At 44.8% G+C, this 22,268-nt stretch overlaps 1 protein-coding gene across 1 annotated transcript in view; it reads right to left on the bottom strand.

The window, feature by feature from the left end:
• The window catches only part of LOC142303289 (organic cation/carnitine transporter 2-like), an 82,858-nt gene that overhangs the window by 26,536 nt on the left and 34,054 nt on the right, over positions 1–22,268 (bottom strand). The window contains exons 2-5 of the mRNA XM_075344537.1: positions 20,003–20,106; positions 16,552–16,706; positions 12,579–12,750; positions 2,330–2,456 (exon numbers count right to left, since the gene is read on the bottom strand). Coding sequence (XP_075200652.1) covers positions 2,330–2,456; positions 12,579–12,750; positions 16,552–16,706; positions 20,003–20,106 — 558 coding nt within the window. The remainder of the gene's footprint in view (positions 1–2,329; positions 2,457–12,578; positions 12,751–16,551; positions 16,707–20,002; positions 20,107–22,268) is intronic.

The raw sequence follows: 22,268 nt of genomic DNA, 5'->3' as shown, positions 1-22,268 counted from the left end.
TTTTGGGCCTCATCTTTGCTGACTCTCTTCTCTAGCTACGTATTGTGTTTTCCTATATCACCGTAATCTTTACATGTGGGGGGCTATCTATATCTTTGGGGACTACTCTGAGGCAGATTAGCTTTTCTACATTTCACTCTGTTAGAGTATTTAGTTCTCCAGCTGTGTCGAGACGACTAGGTCATCGTAGGCTTGTCCCACGGCTACTTCTAGTTGTGCGTCAGTATTAGGTCTGCAGTCCGTTAAACTTCCAGCCACTCTGGTTATTTTCTGGGTTTCCGAGTTACTGCTCTTTCTCTGATCTTCCTCGGTGACTGGATCACAACAGTGTGCGTTTTGTACTTTTTTATAAATAAAGGGTTTTTCTCTGTGCTTGTGCTTTTTTTCATTCATTTAAAGGTTTGTGATGCAGGTATCTGATAAGATGCCTGTGCCATCACAAACCTAGGGCTTAGTAGCAGCTGTGCTCTGCTATTAACCCCTTATTACCCCAATTGAAACCACATCAGGCCAACGGAAAGAGCCGGTAATACACCGGGGTTGTCACATCTAATAGATGCGGCAATGCCGGGCGGCTGCGGGCTGAGAATACCAGCCCCCAGCCGGCATTATCATGGCTGGGGATGAACATTTTGGGGATGAAAATTGGAGGGGACCACACGTTGTTGTTTTTTTTTTAACTATTTAACAAAAAAAAAAAAAGCTGCATGCGGTTCCTCTTCTTTTGATACACAGCCAAGATAAGCACAGGGCTGTGCTGGGTGTCAGAATACGGGGGGGGAGAAACCTTGCACCAATTGTTTTTGCCTCCTGGCAAAAAAACGCAGCAAAAATCGCGGAAAAAAAACGGCAAAAAATGCATCAAAACCACGCAGTTTTTTGCCAGGAGGTGTAGATTGGATGCAGGTGTAAATATGGTGTAAAAATTTCAGCACCAAATTTGCATCTCACGGCCAAAAAAACTGCGATTTTCTGCTAGGAGATGCAGGTCTATGAACTCAGTTACCTCCACCTGAGGTCAAGTTACCTGCGATCACAGGTGAAAAGGTGAAAGGCTGTGGGAACATCCAGCTGCGAATGCAAATGACCTGAGTGACGTCACCGCTCATTGCGTAGCTCATTCATTCTCTGGAGCCCACAGTGAGTGGTTGTTCTTTATAGCCTCTCTCTGTGATATTCAGATGTAGCAGAGCTGAAGCGGCATGGGACCTCGTGTGGACTACGCCGGACCTGGAGGGCTTTGTTGGGGGTTAATAAAAGTGGTGAAGGAGGGTGCGTTTGTACTTAATTCCAAATAAAGAATTTTTCTATGTGTCTGTATTTATTTACTGTAACTTACATGGTTGTGATGCAGGTATCAAACCTAGGGCTTCGTTGCAGCTGTGCGCTGCTATTAACCCCTTATTACCACAATTGGCACTGCATCAAGCCACTGGGAAAAGCCGGTATCGCACCGGGATTGTCACATCTAATAGATGCAGCAATACCAGGCGGCTGCGGGCTGAGAATACCAGCCCTAAGCCGGCGTGATCTTGGCTGGGGATGAAAATTAGGGGGGACCGCACTTTTTTTGTTATTATTTATTTAAATTAAAGAAAAAAAAAAGCCGCATGCGGTTTCTCTTAGACCGGAATCACACTTGTGAGGGACTCGCAAGAGTCTGCCATGGCATTACGCGGCAAAGCCTCGCACGTGTGACCGTGGGCACTAGATACACAGCACAGATACAGCCCGACAGTGTGTGCTGCAGCTGCAGGCTATATCTGTGCTGCCGATTGTTTTATTTGTTTATTTTTTTCCCACCATACTGACCTGCAGACACTTGTACTGATTTCCCCGCCCTCCGGCCATCCTGCCGCCTGTGATTGGTTGCAGTCAGCTGACACTCAGGGTGGGGGAGTGTCTAACTGCAACCAATTAGTCGCGCTGGTGGGCAGGCAAAGTAGTGAATATTGAATTGTTGGCTCCGGAAGGTAAAAGCGTGACCCGGAAGCAGTTTGTCGCCATGACACCAACTCTGTGAGTATACCGCGCGCGCTCTTACCCTCCCCTATCCCCTCCACAGATGTTTTTAATCTCCAGATTCTGGTGCCCATTGACTTATATGGGCACCGGATTCCGGAGCGGATCGGACTTATTTGTAAATCTGGCAGTGATCCGCCGATCCTGGTTTTTGGGGCGTTCGATCAGCTCTACTTACAATCTATAAGGAAGTGTGGGTGACACAAAAGGTGGGGTGAGACAATCATGTTTCCATGACCTGTACATGGAAGCGGTTATGTTAATCTCCCACAAAACATGCATTTGACAGCAATGGGGAACCGCTTACCTCTGAGGAACTGAATATTGTATCTGGCGGTGTAATGCCATTTTTCTTGGCAGCTCTCCTGATGATTTCTTCAGCTTCACTGATCCTGCCCTGTGATAGCAGCCATCTAGGAGACTCTGGAATGATCCTGCAATAAAGCAGTTACTAGAATATTACCACTTTACTGTAACATATCATTAATAGTATGGTTGTCTTATTCTAAGCTATTAAAGCCCAACTCTGCCGAGTCAGGTGTGACTGCTGAGGGTAATATGCCACATACCTCTGAGCAAAATGCATTGGGCTCAAGGCTGGCTATACACTTTAAAGTTGGGCATACTGAAATCCAACATTAGTCATCCAGGAAGAAACAAAAGGCCAACATACACATTAGATGGCACACCAGTCCCACTGAAGTCATGGGTCCACTGATTAGATGTGTATGGCCAGCTTAAGATACAAGAGGTATTGGGTGTTGTCCATAGACTAAAGCTGCTGAAATAATTTAAGTGGCTATTAAAAAAGTGCCAGTGCTATTGTACAATGCTGTACAGGCAATGTCACCACTCATTCCTGTCCCCAATGGGGCGCCAAATCTAAATTCTCTAACACACTAGTGAAGGACGTGGGTATCCAGCAATCCAAAAGATAAAGCCTTTATTTTACCACTAAAAATCCAGCATGAAAAGAAAAAAAAAAAAAAAGTTAAAAATCCATGAGATAAGTTTCGGATCGGATCGCGCAGGATCTTTTTTTTCTGTTTGTCATGCTGGATTTTAAATGGTGAAATAAAGACTTTTTTATCTTTTGGATTGCTGGATGCCCACTTCCTTCACTAATCTCGTTTCCGCCGGTGGCCAGCTGGAGTTTTCTTCTGTGCAATCTACATTCCACGTTTGGACTTGGATACGGATGGTGGATCGGCTGATAAGTACCTGCTAACACACTAATGCCAAATTTTCGGAAGAAGTCAATAAAACTATTGATATATTTTGTGAAAGAGTGAGAAAAACTCCTTCAAGAAGATTCCCAGATCTTTCCATGGATCCCATAAAATTATAATTATATATACTGTATATCATACATACAGTATATTATGTCTATTGGCTGAATCAATTCCAAAATCAAAATTGGATAAGAAGGGGCAAGAAGGCGTGAGGAGAATAAATTTACCTCTGCTGCTCCTTTCGCAGACATTTATGGCCTCTGTTGTGACATGCTAAAGTCCATGCCCTTAGTCTAAAACTATATACCGTGTTTCCCCAAAAATAAGACAGTCTTATATTATTTTTGGGGCCAAAAAATGTGCTAGGGCTAATTTTCGGAGTAGGGCTTATTCTTGGGGAAACATGGCACCCTTAAAAAGTAGATACCCCTTCCTAGGAGAATCATACTTACCAGATCCCAGGTCCTCCTGCTATCTACAGAAGGTATGCTACACAGCGGTCTTCCCCTGCTTCCGGCTGGCACTCTCTCTTACTTACTTACTTACACACACACACACACACACACACACACACACACACACGTGATACCTATTGCTTCCAGCCGGCAGGGAACCTAGGACGCAGTGCAGTGGAGCGCGAGGACCTGCGGTATAACGCACCGATATGTTCCATCGCAGGTTCTGCGCTCCACTGCAGTGTGTCACAGGTTCCCCCGCTGGCCTGAAGCAATAAGTATCACCGGATGTGGTGTGTGTGCACACAATCTGATGTGCGACTGTATGTGCGATCTGATGTGTGTGTATGTGCGTTCAACTGCAGGTCCTCCCATTCGGCGTCTGGGGTGTATGATTGCAGAGTCTTCTGTCTTCTTTCTTTTGAGGGTGTCTGTTGTCTATAATAAAAGTGTCCTGCAGTATTCTTTAACTTTTTTAGCAGCATGGATACTTAATTATTGGACTGCGACTAGGGCATATTTTCAGTGTAGGGCTTATATTTAAGCCTTACACTGAAAAGAAATTGCTGCTAGGGCTTATTCTCAGGGAAAAACGAGTTGGGGGTAAGTTTCCCCCCACACCCCAAAAAAGCAAACCCCCCCCTTTCAAGAAGAATACTTACCAGATCCCGGACGTCTGTGTCGCTCCCAGGTCCTCCTGCAATGTTCAGAGAGCACTCCCAACAGGTATGCTCCACAGCGGTCTTCCCCTGCTTTCGACTGGCACTCTCTCTCACACACACCCACACCAGATCACACACACCCCCAACCCCCCCTTCCCGGTAATACCTATTGCTTCCAGCCGGCAGGGGAATCTGGGACACAGTGCAGTGGAGCGTGAGGATCTGCGGTGGAACACATCGAGGACCTGAGGTACAACACGCCGACGTGTCCCAGCTTCCTCTGCTGGCCAGAAGCAATAGGTGTGTGTGTGTGTGTGTGTGTGTGTGTGTGTGTGTACGCGATCTGATATGCACGCAGTCTGTGTGTAGTTGTGAGTTCCACCGCAGGTCCTTGATACATTCCACTGCAGGTCCTTTCGTTCGGGGTCTGGTGAGTACGATTGCAGGGTCTTCTGTCTTCTTGGGGGTGTCCGCTTTCTATAATGTGTCCTGCAGTATTCTTTACTATTTTTAGCTGCATTGACACTTCATTATTGAACTGCAACTAGGGCTTACTTTCGGAGCAGGGCTTATATTGAAGCCTCAAGCTGAAAAAGCTGAAAATTCCCACCATGGCTTATTTTCAGGGATACACTGGAGCTTTCTTTCCACAGTTTGAATCTAACCAAAGCAATATCTGCAAGAGGCTTGTATGTTCTTAGTGTACTCATACCAGACATTCTTTACCTGCTGCTCCCCCCATATTGACTCCAGGAAGGCTTAAAGTGAACCAACCACCAGGATTTTGCTATTTGAAGTAAAAGCAGTGCCATACTGGCAATGGGATGCTGAATCCAAACATGCCTTTTGTTGAAAGATTGGATTCTTGGTTGCTGAAATATATTTAATCAAAAGTTGCAGAAATGCACAGCACGTTGACTGACGAGTGCATCGGGGGTGGGCCTTTGTGGGTCAGGTCCTTGGTGTATATTCCTTCTACTGAATCTTGTATTGCATGTCCCTTTATTTAAAAATCTCGCCACGCCACCATTGGCGTGCAATACAAGACGCAGGAAGAGTAATATACACCGAGGACCCGACCCACGAAGGCCCGCCACGGCTGCACACGTCAATCAAAGTGCAGTGCATTTCTGAAACTTTGATTAAAGACATTTCAGCAACCAAACATCCGATTTTTCAGCAAACAGTACGCTTGGATTCAGCATCCTATGGCACTGCCTTTACTTCATACAGCAAAATCCTGGTGGATGGTTCCCTTTAATAACCAGGCTTGTGATCGAAAAAGTGTCTCCACTGAGGTCATAAGCCTCTCTTAGCAGTTCTTCTTCACTAAACCCCTGCTTTCCAAATCCATCTCTCCTGAGCTCTATTCTTCTTCATGTCTAGTGTATTTAGGGAAGTAAAACTCCTTTATAAAAGGAAGCATAGCAAGTGACCATTACAGTGCTGCCACCTTGTGGGAAGAAAATACATTTCATTTGCCAAGTCAGCTACAAAAAAAAGGGCAGCATTTTTACAAAAACAGCTGATGACATGTGAGTGCAGTGCAATGGTTCACACGTACCTATAGACTTATATGGGTACGTGTGAGCCAAGACTCACTGCCAAATGCAGCATGCTGCGATTCTTTTCTCATGCCAATATGGCATGAGAAAAAAGAGTTGCATATGTACACTGCCTGATTAACAGTGGTGCGAGTGCAATACGATGTTTTATCGGATTGCACTCATCCGTGTTAATCGCAAGTGGAACTGAGCCTTAACAGCCAATTACTGTTAATCCCTTGAAATCAAGGTTTGTACCAGTATTTTGAAAATCATTAAAAATCCTACTCCGTAGTGACAGTCTGTACTGGCAAGTGCCATTTTTTTGTACTCCTATGCTGGGGTAGTAGTGTGCGGGTCTCTGATGCTAATAAGCTGAATAAGCTTATCAAGAAGGCAAGCTCCGCTGTTGGCTGCAATCTTGACTCTTTTGAGGAGGTAGTGGAGAGAAGAACTCTGAAAAAGTGTATGTTGATTATGAATAATAATGCACATCCATTATATGAGCTATTCATGAGACAGAAGAGCACCTTCAGTAACCGGCTAATCCTTCTGAGGTGTAAGAAGGAAAAATATAGGAAATCATTTGTGCCAACTGCTATGGGAATATACAACAACAACAGTGTTAAATCATCAAGATGAATGTTTACTTCTTTATTTCTTCTACTTTTCAGTTTACCCACTGTGTATGACCTAATCTATATATATAATTGCCTTATTCTGTCTGTCTGTCTGTCTTGCTCCAAAATTGTGTCCTTACGGTGACACAAAGCTGATTGGCCGCTGGGCTCGCCATGGCCCCGCCCCCCCGCACGGATTGGCCGCTCGCCCAGGCTCCGCCCGCACACGGATTGGCCGGCAGCTCGCTCAGGCTCCGCCCCCCACACGGATTGGCCTCTCGCCCCGGCACCCTGCACGCATTGGCAACTCTGCCACGCCCCGCCCCCCTCACGCATTCCCCGAACCGACACGGAACCACGACTCCCAGGTGAGTACTGTACCCCCGGGAGCCCACATCAGCGTACGCCGCCAACCCAGCCGACACATACCCTCGCATTGCTGGGGTTGCCGCCGTATGCTGATGTGGGCTCCCGTGCGAGCGGGGGATGGGATACGCTGGTAACCATGGTAGCATAGTTACCAGCGCATCAAGGTCCTGCAGCGGCGGAACACACACACGCACACACATAACACACACATCAGATCACACTCACTCTCACACACACATCACATCGCATCCACACACTCACAACATCCTGGGATATCGCTTGCTTCTCGGTGGCGATACTGTGGAGTGACCTTCCAGGACCTGCCGGAGGATCACATGGCCAGAAGCATGTGGTATCTCCGGATGTTGTGAGTGTGAGCGCGTATGTGCGATATCTTCAGTGTGTGTGTGAGTGTATGCGATCGGATGTGTGTGTGTTCTGATGTGTGAGTGTGTGTGTGTGTATGCGATCGGATCTGTGAGTGTCGGCAGAGGAGCACAGCGTGCTGGGGGAGGCTGGGAGGAGAGAGGCTGATCCTGGGGAAGGCTGGGAGGGGGAGGCTGATGCTGGGGGAGGCTGGGAGGAGAGAGGCTGATGCTGGGGTAGGCTGATGCTGGGGGAGGCTGGGAGGGTGTAGGCTGATGCTGTTGTAGGCTGATGCTGGGGTAGGCTGATGCTGGGGTAGGCTGATGCTGGGGGAGGCTGGGAGGGTGTAGGCTGATGCTGGGGTAGGCTGAGAGGAGAGAGGCTGATGCTGGGGGAGGCTGGGAGGAGAGAGGCTGATGCTGGGGGAAGCTGGGAGGGGGAGGCTGATGCTGGGGGAGGCTGGGAGGAGGGAGGCTGGGAGTAGAGAGGCTGATCCTGGGGAAGGCTGATGCTGGGGGAGGCTGGGAGGAGAGAGGCTGATGCTGGAGGAGGCTGGGAGGAGAGAGGCTGATGCTGGGAGAGGCTGGGAGGGGGAGGCTGATGCTGGGGGAGGCTGGGAGGAGGGAGGCTGGGAGGGGGGAGGCTGAGAGAAGAGAGGCTGATGCTGGGGGAGGCTGAGGCTGGGAGGAGAGAGGCTGATGCTGGGGACACAGAGGCTGATGCTGGGAGGAGAGAGGCTGATGCTGGGAGGAGAGAGGCTGATGCTGGCAGGAGAGAGGCTGATGCTGGCAGGAGAGAGGCTGATGCTGGTGCAGCATGGGGGATGGAGCACGATGGGGGGTGCGCAGCATGGGGGATGGAGCACATTTGGGAGTCCGCAGCATGGCGGATGGACCACGTTTGGGAGTGCGCAGCATGGCGGATGGAGCACGTTTGGGAGTGCGCAGCATGGCGGATGGAGCACGATTGGGGGTGCGCAGCATGGGGGATGGAGCACGATGGGAGGTGCACACCTCCCCCCAACACACACACACACACACACACACACACACACACAACACACACCACACACACACTGGGAACCACAAACACCGCCCTACACAGACACCCACACACACAGACAACGCTGCACACACACAACACCCAACACACAAACACCGCGGCATACATAAATATACGCACATACCACGCAACACACACACTTTGCACAAAACATACCTCCCCCCAAAACACACCACACCCACACAAACCGCGCAACACACACACACACACACAACGCTACAGACACACAGCGCTCCACAAACAACGTAACCCATGCAACACACATACAACACCGCTCTCACCCCACAAACAGCGCCCTACACAAACACTTGGTAACTACAGACAACAATATATATTACAAAAATCATACATTAACTACACAATACGTAAATTCTAGAATACCCGATGTGTAGAATCGGGCCACCTTCTGGTCTAATGTATAATGTTCTTCTGTCAACTCTACTGTCTTGTCAATTAAGTAATTCATGAATTCATGTTATTATTTAAGTTGTGCTGCTGTGATACACTTTATTGATCCCGTGGGAAATTATGGTATCGTATCGTATTGTAATCAAGTTCTAAAGAAATTCAAGCTGTCCTGTAGGCTCAGGGTACATCAATGTCAGAGTGAACTATCCATTGACATTTGAATGAAATTAAACACTATGGCAGGAGACCCAGGAGGACCTCACAGCTGACACAAACATAAAAAGACTAAAATGAAGTTTGCTAAAATATATGATGTATGTGAGTAAGCCATAAGCTTTCTGGGAAAGCATCTTGTGGATAGAGGAGACCAAGATGGATCTTTTTGCTAAAGCAATTTAATCTACTGTTTACCGAAAACAAAATGAGGCCTACAAAGAAAAGAACACAGGACCTACAGTCAAATATGGTGGCAGTTCAAAGATATTTTGGGGTTGTTTTGCTGCTTCTGGCACTGGGTGCCTTGACTGTGTACAAGGCATCATGAAATCTGAGGATTACCAAAGGATTTTGTGAAGCAATGCAGTGCCCAGTATCAGAGAGCTGGGTTTGCATCCTGGGCCATGGGGCTTCAAGCAGGAAAATAACCCCCATACATACTTAAAGAAGGCCCCGGAAATGGATGGAAACAAAGGGCTGGGGAGTTCTGAAGTGGCACCAATGAGTCCAGATCTAAATCCCATTGAACACCTGTGGAGAGATCTTAAAATTGCTGTTGAGAGTAGGTCCCCATCAAATATGAGAGACCTGGAGCAATTTGCAAAAGAAGAGTAGTCAAAAGTTAAAGTAGAGAGGTGTAAGAAGTTTGTTGATTGTTATAGGAAGCGATTTTGTCCGGCCCATTTTTGGAGCTCTCTGTAAAATTATGTCCAATTACCTCTCTTTTTTGCTGTTTTTTGTGTTGTTCCAATACAAAGAAAGGAAATAAACATGTGTACAACAAAACGTGTAATTGCAATAATTTTCTGGGATAATTACTTAATTGTCTGGAAAAATTTCAAGGGTGCCAACAATTTTTGCCATGACTAATACTTGTTCAACAGAAAGCGCTCTCTCCTAAACCCCCATAGACATGCAAGCTGGTTTTGGCTGAGCATTCATATTTATTTCAATAGGTGGAGGGAGATAATTCTCTGCCAGACACCCTTACAGTGGAAGTGTCCTAATAGATTAGATTGTGAGTATATCCACCCAATGGACTATGGTGCAATGAGGAAGAGTAGCACTGTGTAAATACTTCGGGAATCATAACAGTTGTCCCTGTTAAACTTTTTTTTTTTTTACTTCTGTGGCAGCATCAACTATTAACAATGCAGCCATATGTGATGTGGACAAAGATGTTTTCACCACTATTTCAAGCCTCTTGGTTTTTGACCATTTATCGACTATTTACAATTAATAATCTCCTTCTACAATCAGACATAAGGTCTTTGTCATTGAATCTTAAACACTTGATTTTTCTGGCAAGCATTATTCGGCTGGGATTGTACAACATGGTATTATGGGTGCAGCATTACCAATAGGTAGGTATCAAATAATGTTGTTTCATAAATGTTCACTCACTTAACCTCTTAAAATCCACATGTATATGTAAGGCATGTGGTACTGAGCTTTAAAACCATACCAATGTATATGTATCACTCGTTTAAAGCTGCTGACTACACAATCTAGCAGGATTAAAAAAACAAACAATTTATAGAAAAAGTTCACGCTACAGTGATATTTTATCATGAGACGGGGCATTTATGTAGAAGTATGCAATGGTCATCTCCACAAGTCAAGTTTTCGAAACAAAAGCCAAGAAAGGTGGTGGGTACACCCCCCCAAAAAATGTCAATGTCTCAAAAACTTGTCATGTGGCCTTGAGCATCAATTACAGATTGACAACAATGTTTAATGCTGTTCACAAGTGGAGTTATTGTCTGCTGAAGCATCGTATCCCACTCTTCTTGAAAAGTGGCCCTCAGGTCATTGAGGGTCTGGGGTACAGAGTTACGAGCCTCTACACTGCGATTCAGCTGGTTCCATAGATTTTCTATGGGATTCAGGTCTGGAGAAAGTGCAGGCCAACTCCATTTTATGTACACCAGTCTCAAGCTGCCCAAATTATGCTACCTTGATGAGCCAGAGCATTGTTATACATGAAGATTAGACTTGTGTTGTTCATGGAAAGGCACAACTGGATTAATGGTTATTCAAGTAGTAGGGTCTTGTCACTGTATCATTGATATCGTGAAGGATAGTTCTGTATTGATAAAACACCCCTGCCCACACTGTAACATCACCAAAGGCTCATCTTGCAACAACAGTGGCTGATGCTTGGCGCTCTCCTGGGATGTCTAAAACATCGTCTGGTGTCATCATTTCTGCCAAGCGACAATCAACTCATCAGTGACCAGCACGGAGGTCCACTGGTCCCTTGTCCACGATGACGCCTGTGCCAGGTTGTGTGGTCAGGCATCCTTTCAGGACATCTAGCATGCAGATCACACTGAGTTGTGTGGCATTTATCATCTAGTTCCGAGGGCATTGTTCACAATGAAGCAGTCATCATTGTGTGATGTGGCCAAAGGACACCCACTTCTAATGATTTTCTGTGACTCTTCCAATCTCTCTGTTGCAACCTGCTGATGACACTCTAAGAGCAGTGGCCACTTCCTTCTGAGAATATCTTGCTTGAAGTCTCGCAATGTTGAAGGCGTCATCTTGGTCTCATTATGTCAAAATGTGAATAGGATGCTGAGGAGGACTGTTTAAGTACTAATACTAATTGAACTTCGAAATTTATTGGGCAATTCACGGATCAAACATCTATTGCGAAATTCACCATTAAGCTTCTTGTTAGAGAACAGTAAATTGTGCAAAGAGTACTGAAACATTGAACAGTTGGAAATGTGGATTCAAAAGTGTAGAGAAGGTCACACTAAGTTCACCTGAAAAGGTAAGAGTGCATTTAGGGGTCATCCTGGTTTCATCCGAAAGCCAAAAATATACCTATCTTTTTGTAGTGTATACATAAAAAAGACAAAGATAAAATATGAACCAGTCCAATGTTTTGTTTCAGTGTGAATTAGCAAATTTGAAAAAAAATAAATAAATGAACTATAAAAATTAGTTAAAATTATTTTAATATTTAATAAATTAATTTGTGCCAATATATCATCAAATGGACAGTTAGAAAAAAAAAATATCTGCAACTTCAGTAAATGTTCCCACTGATGGCTGCAATTGTGCAACTCTGCCTGATAGTGGGCAAAATGACCAGAAATAGTGTTAAAGAAGTTGCCTTCAGCTTTCACAGGCCCTTAGAAAAATAAAGCAGTAGTCTAACTGTTAGGCCCTGTGCACACTAGAAAATGGAATTTTCTTATGAAAATTCTGGACCCTCTGAAAGATTACCACACCTGCGGTAAAAAAACGCAGCAAACCGCACACAAAAACCGCATGTGGTTTGCAGCGGTGTTTCTATGGGTTGCTCCCTGCGGTTTTTGACCATTATCTATGGCAAAAAAACGCTGGTACCTGCGGAAAAGAAGTGACATGCAATTCTTTTTGCTGCAGAAAACATGCAGCAAAACCTGTTGGTGAAAAAAAACGCAGTGTGTGCACGGCAATTTTTTTTTTTACCACAGGTTTTGCTGGGGAAAGGACTGCAGAAAGGTTATGAATATTTTCTACAGCAAAACAGCGGCAAAAAAACGCAGCGTGCGCACAGGGCCATAAACAGTTTTCAGTTGCATTATTTGTAATTATGTAATTATGCAGTCAAAAGGCAACTTACCACCAAAGAGGAATACAGAACAGGCCTGGAACAGTGAGCGCCATCAGCAGCGAGCGCCAGTCTCTGATAAAAAATGCGATCAGCGGCAGCATCATGTATCCAATAGCATAAAAAATACACACGCCCAGCGTAGAGAATATGATCCGCACTGACTTGCCAAGTATCTCTGCCCCTAATGAAAAGATGGTAAAAGGCTACACTCAGTGGATAGGTGATGTCACTTTATATAAAAACTAGTGAGACACTGAAAATACAAAAAACAGCAGTCTATCATAGACATACAGTATTATATCATATCATATCATAGACATAGTCTGTCGCTATACATACAAATCAGTCTTTAGGGGGGAGACCAGTCATTTAGAAGGATGGAACTCTGAGAAGCTGCCGTCGATTTGCCTCAGACTAGTTATTCAAGATAATGGCCCCCAGACAGTTTTTCAAAGTAAATTATTACATGGCTGCAATAACATACCCAGTGTGGCAGTCATGCTGCCTTTAGTCATTAATGCAAATTGTCCTTTCAGAGAGGAAGAGGACTTGAATTCTAGTGTCACCTATTGGAAGTAGGATTCCTTAAAAAGTCAATAATGATCGTCTAAGGAGCGTTCAAGTCTTCTTCCTCGCTGAAGAGGCAACTTGCATATTTAATTTCCCAGAGGAGCATTGCATGGCATATACGCCTCCTTACACTGACGCGCCAGCCATGTTTTTCCTCCAGAAGGAGAATAGTTACCCCTTAGATCTCATTTGCATGCAGGATTTTTTTTATTTTATTTTAAGTTCTTGAATTTGGGGAATTGGGCTTCTCAAAATATAAGTACTGCCTTCTTTATATATACACCTTATATATTGTTTCCTGAGACATGGAACAGTAAAGGGAATTTTTGGTAACGTACTTTTTTTAATCAATGCTCTACTATGGAAAAATAGTTTTCTGCCTCAGTTACAGGGCAAACAATTTTGGAAAGTTTGTGGAAAAAATGGAGACTACACTACAGCCGCAACTCATGCGCCTTTGACCCTGTTTTTTTGTCTAGTTTTGTGCCATTTTATACGTGGTTGCCTGTTTGTTTTTTTGTGTTTTTTTTTGCTCGTGTACACTTTGGGGTGGGGTAGGGGGAGTTTGGCAATTACAGATGATTTCGCTTGAAGTCCCAAAATTTGGCACAACCCCGCTCCAAGCTCCTGTGGGTGTTTTGTTTATGCCAGTATTTTGGTACAATTTTTGCTTTATTATACAAAAAGTCACAAACACAGCTCAAGACAGAAAAAGACTTTTTGATTGCACCAAATTCATAAATTGCATGAGCCATTCTGAAGAATTTGGTACCAAAAACGGCAACTAATAACAAAAGCCAAAAAGGGAAAGGGAGTTAAAAAACCCAGCAGATGATGCATGGGGCCTATGTATCAAAATTATTTGACAAGGGTGGTTTTTAATTGAAGTGTGGCTTCTCAATTTAAAGCCCCCTTCATATGTCCCTATAAAAACATGTATATGTGGCATGGTCCATGTTAAAAGCGTGTGTCATACATGTGTTATCTGTTTTTCCAGTATGGATATAGAAAATGAAATTAAAAAGCTTCTCCTATACTTTCAATGTTAAACATGGACGGCTTATAGATGCCATCCGTATTTGCACAGACGCATAGACTTGTAGTAGCCCTTGTTATCCGTGCTGCCGGAAAAAAAAAAAAATATCAGACATGTCTCTGTGTGGTTCACAATGACACATGGTCATTGTGAAGATCTCCAAAAGTTATAAAGGGTACGTGTGGTATTCGTGAAAAAAGTATCACACGTATGGATACCCATGTACCATAAAAATGGATGTGTGAAGTGGGCCTAGAGTCTAATGATTTCTTTAAGTACATTCAGCTGTGGGCACATAAACAACTATAATCTCCACACTTCACCTATATTTCATTTTATGACTGATTATCGGGGAACGAAGTGGTTCTCACCCAACCTGTATGTTATAATAAATACTGAGGGTTTCAGAGCGAGAAAGTTAAAGAGAAAATTAAGGTCTAACACGTTTGCTTATTGCCAGGCTAAGTATTTAGAGGAGCTGAGCTGGTACCATGGGTTCATTTATTGGGATATGGGTCAATTTTATAATTATGAGAAATCCTAACAGGCTATCTGAAGGCATACAACCACAAGGACCATGTGGAGACTATGGAAGCAGAGGTTTTTTTGATGTAGTACAAGCTCGTTTTAGTCCTTTTCTATCCAAATTGGGTAGCTTTGGGTTGGGTATTGACATTTTGATCCTATTGCTGTCACTATGGATATTGTCTAATTCTGGGTGTAAAATAAAATAGAACATTTCTACAAAAAAAAAAAAAAAAAAAAAAAATCAATGCAGCGCTTTGTGTACAACTACGGGACTCTTATTTTCTTACACATGGAACAGGTCTGAAGCATATAGCACATGTTCATTGTTATTCTCCAAATGTCAAGGGCAACCTTACTTCAATAGGAGGTAAAAGAAATGGCACTGAGCTTCAGCATGGACGGAGATTGCTACAGCTGGCTGGACAAGTCCTAGTGAGATCAACTAGTATCTACATTACAATAGTGGACATCAAGAATATCCTAGTTAATGCAGTCTATTGACTTATAATGAGGCCCACACATATTGGCCAAGAGGTTTGTAGTTTAAAGTGGGTAAAACAGAGCTAAAGGGGACCTGTCACCGGGTTTTTTTTTCCCTTATAACCTGCGGCCACCACCAGTATGCAGAATACTGTATATAAGAGCCCGGGCCTCTCTGTAGAACGTAAAAAACACCTTTATAATACTCACCTAGGGGGTGGTCCAGGTGGGTGTCGCTGGCCTCGGCTAGCACCTCCTGCATCTTGTGCGATCGCCCCTTAGGCGAGTATTTATAAAGGTGTTTTTTATAATCTACAGAGTGACCTGGGCTCTTATATACAGTATTCTGGAATGCTGTATATAAGGGCTCACTGGTGGTGGCCGCAGCTCATAAGGAAAAATCTGGTGACAGGTTCCCTTTATGTACAAACCGCTATGTACCTGCTTATTTAGAGTTAATCTGCAGATAAATAGCACTAAAATCAGGCCTGATATGAAAGATACAATATGAAATTCTATTGTCACCGTAGCCATTTGCTTCCAGCTATCGAGGTGGTATAGGGAGCTGTTAGCCCCCACTCACCACATGGGGAGTGCACTGTAATCACTCCCTGCTCTCCAGCATATGTCTGCCAAGCAGGCTGTCAATCAATGAGCTTGTAAGTGATTATAGCCACACTCAGTGTATAGGGAACACTGACTGTAACCGCTCCCGGCACTGATCCGATGACTGGAAGTAATTGGTTACAATGAGAACAGAACTTCATTTTTTGTGTAGTTGCCACTTAATCAAGGCAGGCCAGATCTGATTGTAACACTTTTTGCATGCAGCTTAACCCCATAACAGCAAGTTAGTGGCGTTTTTGAACAGGACACCTTCCCTTTAACTCTGGTTTAGCAATTAAAACTACGACTACCTTAGCCAATATCAGTGGTCTAATTATAAGTCAATAGACTCCATTGGTTACAGAAACTCCAAACAGATGTAAGCAGAGTCTTAAATAGGATATTTAATTCAATGTTTCTACTGGGTTTTTTTAGATATTAGTAGATCTCTTTGGGATTAGTCTAGCTTCTTCAAACTCCCTACATGTGGTAGGGTATACATTTATTTTCTCCTTGCAACCACTGGTCAATTATCCATGCAGTATTTTAACGCTATTTATTGCAGATGACCCTTAAAAGTGTTCGGACATGACAGGTTCCCTTTAAATGCATCAATATTTCTTCCATCAAAAACAATAGCAACTGCACTAGAGGCTCCAAAACAATGTATTCGTAGCCTAAATATTCTGAATCTGTGTTGGGGGACGAAATTTGCACATACATTATACAAATAGAAATATAAGACCCATAGTGCTGTCTTACCAAGAATGAAAGCTGCCACATAATTTGAGATCTGTCCCATCCCAACAATGAGGAACAGCACGCTGAACATTTCCCAGTTGACAGAGAACACTTGTACTATGCTGAATCCAGTCTGCACACCCATAGTAATAAACAGAACCTTCTTCCTTCCAAACCTGTGAACAACAAGTTGGTAAAATATTACTTTACATAATTCTATGGTTACTCCAATCTGTCAATCATTTCATCCAGTATGAATCAAAAGTGGCATAAGACCTACCTTTAAAAAAGGGAATCTGTCTTTAGGATTTTGCTACCTCATCTGAGAGGAGTATGGTGTAGGTAAACAGATCCTGAATCTAACAATGTGTCACTTAGATTACTGGGTGCAGCCGTTTTGACACAAATCAGAATTTTTATATTTAGTCATGTAGCAGAGCTGAGTGAGCTTCCGCGCCTACTCCAGGGTCTCTATAGAGATTCAGCATTGACAGTGAGGTGTCAGTCAGAGGATGGGGTGTGTCAGACTGCTCTGAGCATGACTTTGTAGTCCTAGCCCTGATAAAGGTCTTGCTGATTAAACAAGCAGCAAATAAACAACAGATCGACCTATGGCAAGACAGGCAGTTCTGAGTTTTCTGTGTTAGCCCTTACAGCATGCTAGCTTCAGCTTACAAAAACCTGCTGACAGATTCCTTTAATATATGTACATGACTGAGCAGAAAGTGGAAAGGCTTCATTCACATTACATACATGTCATCCAAACCCACCAGTATCCAAGGAATAGGCAGGCCATTCAATGTGTATGGGGGTCTCCCAAATCTCCCCCAACTGATGATGCTGAGAGATAAAAATAGTTCAGTTTAAGTTAAAATACTTGATGTTTTTGTTTCCCGGAGCATGAAATCCAATTCCAGATCTGTCTGGAAGAGGTTTACTTCACATTCCTCATAGAAAACACATGAATCCTATAGAGCGTTCGGTGTCTGGTGCAGTCCTGGGAGATACCCTTCAGCTGGGCTCCACAGTTATGTCTCCAGATTGCCCGAGTATGGGCACCTATAAATCTGCCATCTACTCTGAGTGAGGCTAGGTACCACATGCTGATAACGCCAGAAGGATGGATGCCAACATATAGCCAAAATGCTGCAGGCATTATTATTTTGGACCTGCCATGAATCTACATAAATCCATTCTAGTACTCTTCTCTAGTCTTACAAATGGCCGATGTTGTTCCCAGCCATCCTGAGAGGATTGCACTAGGTATTTTGGAGGTAGCATTACCAACACATCTATATATATAATTGCCTTATTCTGTCTGTCTGTCTGTCTGTCATGCTCCAAAATTGTGTCCTTACGGTGACATAAAGCTGATTGGCCGCTGGGCTCGCCCCCCCACACGGATTGGCCTCTCGCCCCGGCTCTCTGCAGGCCCCGCCCCCCTCACGCAATGCACGCTCGCTCTGGCCCAACTGACACGGAGCTCCGACTCCCAGGTGAGTACACACACACACACACATCAGATCACACTCACTCTCACACACACCTCACACATCACATCCACACACTCACAACATCCTGGGATATCGCTTGCTTCTACACCGGCTCCGTCACGATCCCAGCAGCGCCAGACATAACCTTGCGATGCTGGGATCTTGACGGAGCCCGTGAACGCTGGTAACCATTATACACATCGGGTAACTAAGGTCCCTTAGTTAACCAATGTGTATCATAGTTACCAGTGTACACCGGCTCCGTCACGATCCCAGCAGCGCCAGACACAACCTTGCGATGCTGGGATCTTGACGGAGGCCGTGAACGCTGGAAACCATTATACACATCGGGTAACTAAGGTCCCTTAGTTACCCGATGTGTATCATAGTTACCAGCGTACACCGGCTCCCGGTACACATGTGCAGGGAGCCGGCATTATACTCCTCTCCCCCCAGGACTACTCCTCCTATTACAGTCCTCCTATTATACTCCTCTCTGAGTATAATAGGAGAACTATTATAGCATGGGGGATGTAGCACGATGGGGTGCGCAGCATGGGGGATGTAGCACGATGGGGAGTGCGCAGCATGGGGGGATGTAGCATGATGGGGAGTGCGCAGCATGGGGGATGTAGCACGATGGGGAGTGCGCAGCATGGGGGATGTAGCACGATGGGGAGTGCGCAGCATGGGGGATGTAGCACGATGGCAGGTGCGCAGCATGGGGGATGTAGCACGATGGGGAGTGCGCAGCATGGGGGGGATGTAGTACGATGGGGGGATGTAGCACGATGGGGGATGTAGCACGATGGGGGGTGCGCAGCATGGGGGATGTAGCACGATGGGGAGTGCGCAGCATGGCGGATGGAGCACGATGGGGGGTGCGCAGCATGGGGGATGTAGCACGATGGGGAGTGCGCAGCATGGCGGATGGAGCACGATGGGGGGTGCGCAGCATGGGGGATGTAGCACGATGGGGGGTGCGCAGCATGGGGGATGGAGCACGATGGGGAATGCGCAGCATGAATGATGGAGCACGATGGGGAGTGCGCAGCATGGGGGATGGAGCACGATGGGGGGTGCGCAGCATGGGGGATGGAGCACGATGGGGAATGCGCAGCATGGGGGATGGAGCACGATGGGGAATGCGCAGCATGGAGGATGGAGCACGATGGGGAGTGCGCAGCATGGGGGATGGAGCACGATGGGGAATGCGCAGCATGGGGGATGGGGCACGATGGGGGGTGCACACCCCTCCCCCATCACACACACACACACACAGGGAACCACAAACACTGCCATACACAGACACCCACACACACAGACAACGCTGCACACACACAACACCCAACACACAAACACCGCGGCATACATAAATATATGCACATACCGCACAACACACACATTGCACAAAACATACCTCCCCCCAAAACACACCACACCAACACAAACCGCGCAACACACACACACACACACACACAACGCGACAGACACACAGCGCTCCACAAACAACGCAACACACATACAACACCGCTCTCACCCCCCGCCACACCCAGACAACACCCAGAACATGTACAGCGCCCTACACAAACACTTGGTAACTACACACAACAATATATATTATATATATATTATATATATATCTATATCTATATCTCTATACATCTATAACAAAAATCATACATGAACTACACAATACGTAAATTCTAGAATACCCGATGCGTAGAATCGGGCCACCTTCTAGTAGCTATATAATACTGTCTGTGGATGAAATCTGTGTGGCCCACAGTGTAGACAGGTTGAACCATTGCAGGATTCATGTTTCCTACAGAGGAGTTGAGAGAGGTGATGAGGTTCATGTACATTGATTGGGGACTATACTAATGCTAATGGTTCTGTACCAAGTGGAGAAGATTAATCTAACCAGATATTTACTGCAAGATTAGGAATTACACTTATTAATAAAACAAGCAACTTACCTGTCTGACATCTGCCCTGACACAAACGAGCCAAGCAGCACCCCCAAAAAGAAGAGTGATGAGGTCAACGGCACCTTCCAGTCATTATCGCAGATTAGGTTCCACTGGAGGAACAAAACAAAAGCTTCAGTCAAGAGGATCAATATGAAGATTATTCCCATCTTCATAAATGGCTATTGTCAGAGAGTGCAATCTTGTCCCCTTCCTTTTATGCACGGCTTGTGGTCCTGGAAACCGACCCATGAGGATAGATGGAACAACTCTTGTGATGCTGGCCAGGAGGGCAATAGGGTGCTTTTACCTCCCAATAATATCTCAAGATCAGATGCTAATTTTAAAAAGCAATATATTTAAAAGTGTTTGTGTATACAAGTATTATCTGACAGTACCCACCTATGAAGATGGGAATAACCCTGTAACAGCCACATTACATAGCTTTCAGTCAGAAAAAGGAGAAAGTCAAGAGATGGCAGCATACAGGTGAATCCAAATGGGGCGCTATATGTTTCACCACATCTCATATACAGTGTCTTTAAAAGTATTCATCCCTTTGGCATTTTTCATGTTCTGTTACCTCACAACCTGGAATTTCACCGGTTTGGGTTTTTTCGAGGGTTTGCATCAGTTCATGTAAAGAATATGCCTACAACGGTGAACATTTGATTTCTATTTTGTGAAACAACAAATAGCACAAAATAATTTAAAAACTTCAGTGTGCATAACTATTCACCCTCCTAAAACCAGTATTATTTTTTTAGAGCCTCCTTTTGCGGCAATTACAGCTGCAAATCGCTTTGGATAAGTCTCTATGAGCTTTACACATCTTACCACTGGGGGTTTTGGCCAGTCCTCAATAATATCCCTGTATTTCACACCATCCATCTTGCCCTCAACTTGGACAATTTTCCCTGTCCCTGCTGCCGAAAAATAACCACACAGCATGATGCGGCCACAACCATGTTTCACTGTGGGGATGTTTTTCTTGGGGTGATGAGCTGTGTTGGTTTGGCGTCAGACATAGCATTTACCTAGGTGGGCCAAACGCTAAATTTTGGTCCCATCTTACCACAGCACCTTCTTCTGTACATTTGGAGTCTCCCACATGTCTTTTGGCAAAATGAATACTAGATTTCAAATGTTTAGCTGTATATAAAAGCTTTTTTCAGGTCACTCTTCCATAAAGGCCAGCTCTACGGAGCACACGGCTTATTGTGGTTGTATGGACATATACTTCAATCTCTGCTTGGGAACTCTGTGGCTCTTTAAGGGTTACTTTTGATCTGTGTGCTGCATTTCTGATTAATGCCCTGCTTGCCCAGACAGAGTTTTGGTGGGTGGCCTGCTCTTGGCAGGTTTGTTGTGGTACCATGTTCTTTCCATTTGTGGATCCTCAGAGACTGGGATATGTTTTTAGAACCCAACCCTGACTTGTACTTCTCAATAACTTTGTCTCTGACTTGTGTGGAGATCTCCTTGGTCTTCATGGTCGTGTTTTGTTAGTGGTGCCTCTTTGCTTAATGGCGTTGCAGCCTCTGCGGCCTTTCAGAAAAGGTGTATATGTACTGACAGACCCTGGGACACTTAGGCTATGTGCCCACGGGAGATCGTACCTGCGTACTTTTCTGCAAGTATTTGCGTAGGTTCACGCAGCAAACCCCCGCAATCCGCAGATATCCATTGATGCGGTATTTCTGCAGAATTGTTGCGGTAAACCTGCGGAAACAGTGCGGAATTCCTGCAGTTTTCCCGCCCTGTGTCTCCATGGTGGAAAGGCAGGAATTCCGCAGATAACTCCACATGAATAATGGACATGCAGTTACGTGCGGCTACGGGAAATCCGCAGCATTTTCCACAGCCGCAAATACCGCAGCATTAATAAAGCACTCCCCAAATCCCATAAGATAACATGGGGAGTGTCTGTGCTTGCGTAAACCCGTGGATTTATCTGGAAAATGTAGAAAATCCTCGGGTTTTCCGCAGCGAAATCCACAGTTACTTTCTCACATGGGCACATGGCCTTAGATTGCACACAGGTGGACTTCTTTTAAATAGCTATGTGACTTATGAAAGTAATTGCTTGCACTAGATATTTTTAGGGGCTTCATATGAAAAGGGGTGAATACATATGCACATGGCAATTTTTAGGTATTTTAACCTATAAATTTAATTTTTTGCCTATATTATTCTCACTTCACGTCCCCATCTTAGACTATTTAGTGCTGGTGCATCACACACAAATCAGATTACAAAAATATGTAAACATGTT

The sequence above is a fragment of the Anomaloglossus baeobatrachus genome, chromosome 4 (assembly GCF_048569485.1).
Source record: "Anomaloglossus baeobatrachus isolate aAnoBae1 chromosome 4, aAnoBae1.hap1, whole genome shotgun sequence".
Taxonomy (NCBI): domain Eukaryota; kingdom Metazoa; phylum Chordata; class Amphibia; order Anura; family Aromobatidae; genus Anomaloglossus; species Anomaloglossus baeobatrachus.
Note: the sequence above shows the minus strand (reverse complement) of the source record. Positions and strands in the feature narration are given on the sequence as shown.